At 60.0% G+C, this 2,288-nt stretch overlaps 1 protein-coding gene across 1 annotated transcript in view; it reads left to right on the top strand.

Moving 5' to 3' along the window:
• Positions 1–246: 246 nt before the first annotated feature.
• LOC142297049 (uncharacterized) overlaps positions 247–2,288 on the top strand; it is a 109,124-nt gene continuing 107,082 nt past the window's right edge. The window contains exon 1 of the mRNA XM_075341284.1: positions 247–416. Within this exon, the coding sequence (XP_075197399.1) occupies positions 310–416 (107 nt within the window). The 5' untranslated portion in view covers positions 247–309. The remainder of the gene's footprint in view (positions 417–2,288) is intronic.

The raw sequence follows: 2,288 nt of genomic DNA, 5'->3' as shown, positions 1-2,288 counted from the left end.
CTCACAATATCACCTCCATTCTAGTCCCCTCAGTACAGAGCCGTCTACACTGGAGACTGCAGTCACCTCACAATATCACCTCCATTCTAGTCCCCTCAGTACAGAGCCGTCTACACTGGAGGCTGCAGTCACCTCACAATATCACCTCCATTCTAGACCCAACCGTCACCTCGCGCCTTGTGATATCAGACCACGCCCCTAACACGTGTCAGAAGTGACGTCATACCAGAAAGCAGCCCGTACATTCTAGCATGTAACATCCCAGTGGCCAGAGGGTAGCGTCTAGAATGGAGTTGCTTTTTTGAGATAATGACGTCACAGGAAGGGGCGGGGCCTCCTCGTGCTGTGCAGATCTGTGAGCGGGAAGCAGCAGTGCCGGGCTCCTCTGTGCAGAGCGGACGGATCCTGACCCTGAGGTGGGGAAGATTCAGCTTTTCCTCATTAGTTATAGAGCTGAGGTCACACTGGATTTTGGGGGAAGAAATAAAAGTGTCTCCTGTCACTACTGGGGGCTGCAGCTCGTGTATATATCACAGGGAAGGGGCCTGAAGCTGCAGCACAGGGCTGTGGAGGCTTCCATAAGGAAGGGGGATATGGGGGGCTACACAGGGCAGGGGGCGATGCTGCATTTTGCGGAGGCTTACACTGGGCGATACTACACGCTGGGGGGGGTTTAGACTGGGCGATACCACACGCTGGGGGGTTAGACTGGGCGATACCACACGCTGGGGGGTTTAGACTGGGCGATACCACACGCTGGGGGGTTTAGACTGGGCGATACCACACGCTGGGGGGTTTAGACTGGGCGATACCACACGCTGGGGGGTTTAGACTGGGCGATACCACACGCTGGGGGGTTTAGACTGGGCGATACCACACGCTGGGGGGTTTAGACTGGGCGATACCACACGCTGGGGGGTTTAGACTGGGCGATACCACACGCTGGGGGTTTAGACTGGGCGATACCACACGCTGGGGGGTTTAGACTGGGCGATACCACACGCTGGGGGGTTTAGACTGGGCGATACCACACGCTGGGGGGTTTAGACTGGGCGATACCACACGCTGGGGGGTTTAGACTGGGCGATACCACACGCTGGGGGGTTTAGACTGGGCGATACCACACGCTGGGGGGTTTAGACTGGGCGATACCACACGCTGGGGGTTTAGACTGGGCGATACCACACGCTGGGGGTTTAGACTGGGCGATACCACACGCTGGGGGGTTTAGACTGGGCGATACCACACGCTGGGGGGTTTAGACTGGGCGATACCACACGCTGGGGGGTTTAGACTGGGCGATACCACACGCTGGGGGTTTAAACTGGGCGATACCACACGCTGGGGGGTTTAGACTGGGCGATACCACACGCTGGGGGGTTTAGACTGGGCGATACCACACGCTGGGGGGTTTAGACTGGGCGATACCACACGCTGGGGGGTTTAGACTGGGCGATACCACACGCTGGGGGGTTTAGACTGGGCGATACCACACGCTGGGGGGTTTAGACTGGGCGATACCACACGCTGGGGGGTTTAGACTGGGCGATACCACACGCTGGGGGGTTTAGACTGGGCGATACCACACGCTGGGGGGTTTAGACTGGGCGATACCACACGCTGGGGGGTTTAGACTGGGCGATACCACACGCTGGGGGGTTTAGACTGGGCGATACCACACGCTGGGGGGTTTAGACTGGGCGATACCACACGCTGGGGGTTTAGACTGGGCGATACCACACGCTGGGGGGTTTAGACTGGGCGATACCACACGCTGGGGGGTTTAGACTGGGCGATACCACACGCTGGGGGGGTTTAGACTGGGCGATACCACACGCTGGGGGGGGGGTTTAGACTGGGCGATACCACACGCTGGGGGGGGGGTTTAGACTGGGCGATACCACACGCTGGGGGGGGGGGGTTTAGACTGGGCGATACCACACGCTGGGGGGGGGGGGGTTAGACTGGGCGATACCACACGCTGGGGGGGGGGTTTAGACTGGGCGATACCACACGCTGGGGGGGGGGTTTAGACTGGGCGATACCACACGCTGGGGGGGGGTTTAGACTGGGCGATACCACACGCTGGGGGGGGGGTTTAGACTGGGCGATACCACACGCTGGGGGGGGGTTTAGACTGGGCGATACCACACGCTGGGGGGGGGTTTAGACTGGGCGATACCACACGCTGGGGGGTGGGTTTAGACTGGGCGATACCACACGCTGGGGGGTGGGTTTAGACTGGGCGATACCACACGCTGGGGGGGGGTTTAGACTGGGCGATACCA

This window comes from Anomaloglossus baeobatrachus, chromosome 3 (assembly GCF_048569485.1).
Source record: "Anomaloglossus baeobatrachus isolate aAnoBae1 chromosome 3, aAnoBae1.hap1, whole genome shotgun sequence".
Lineage (NCBI taxonomy): Eukaryota > Metazoa > Chordata > Amphibia > Anura > Aromobatidae > Anomaloglossus > Anomaloglossus baeobatrachus.
This window is presented reverse-complemented; position numbering and strand designations above follow the sequence as displayed.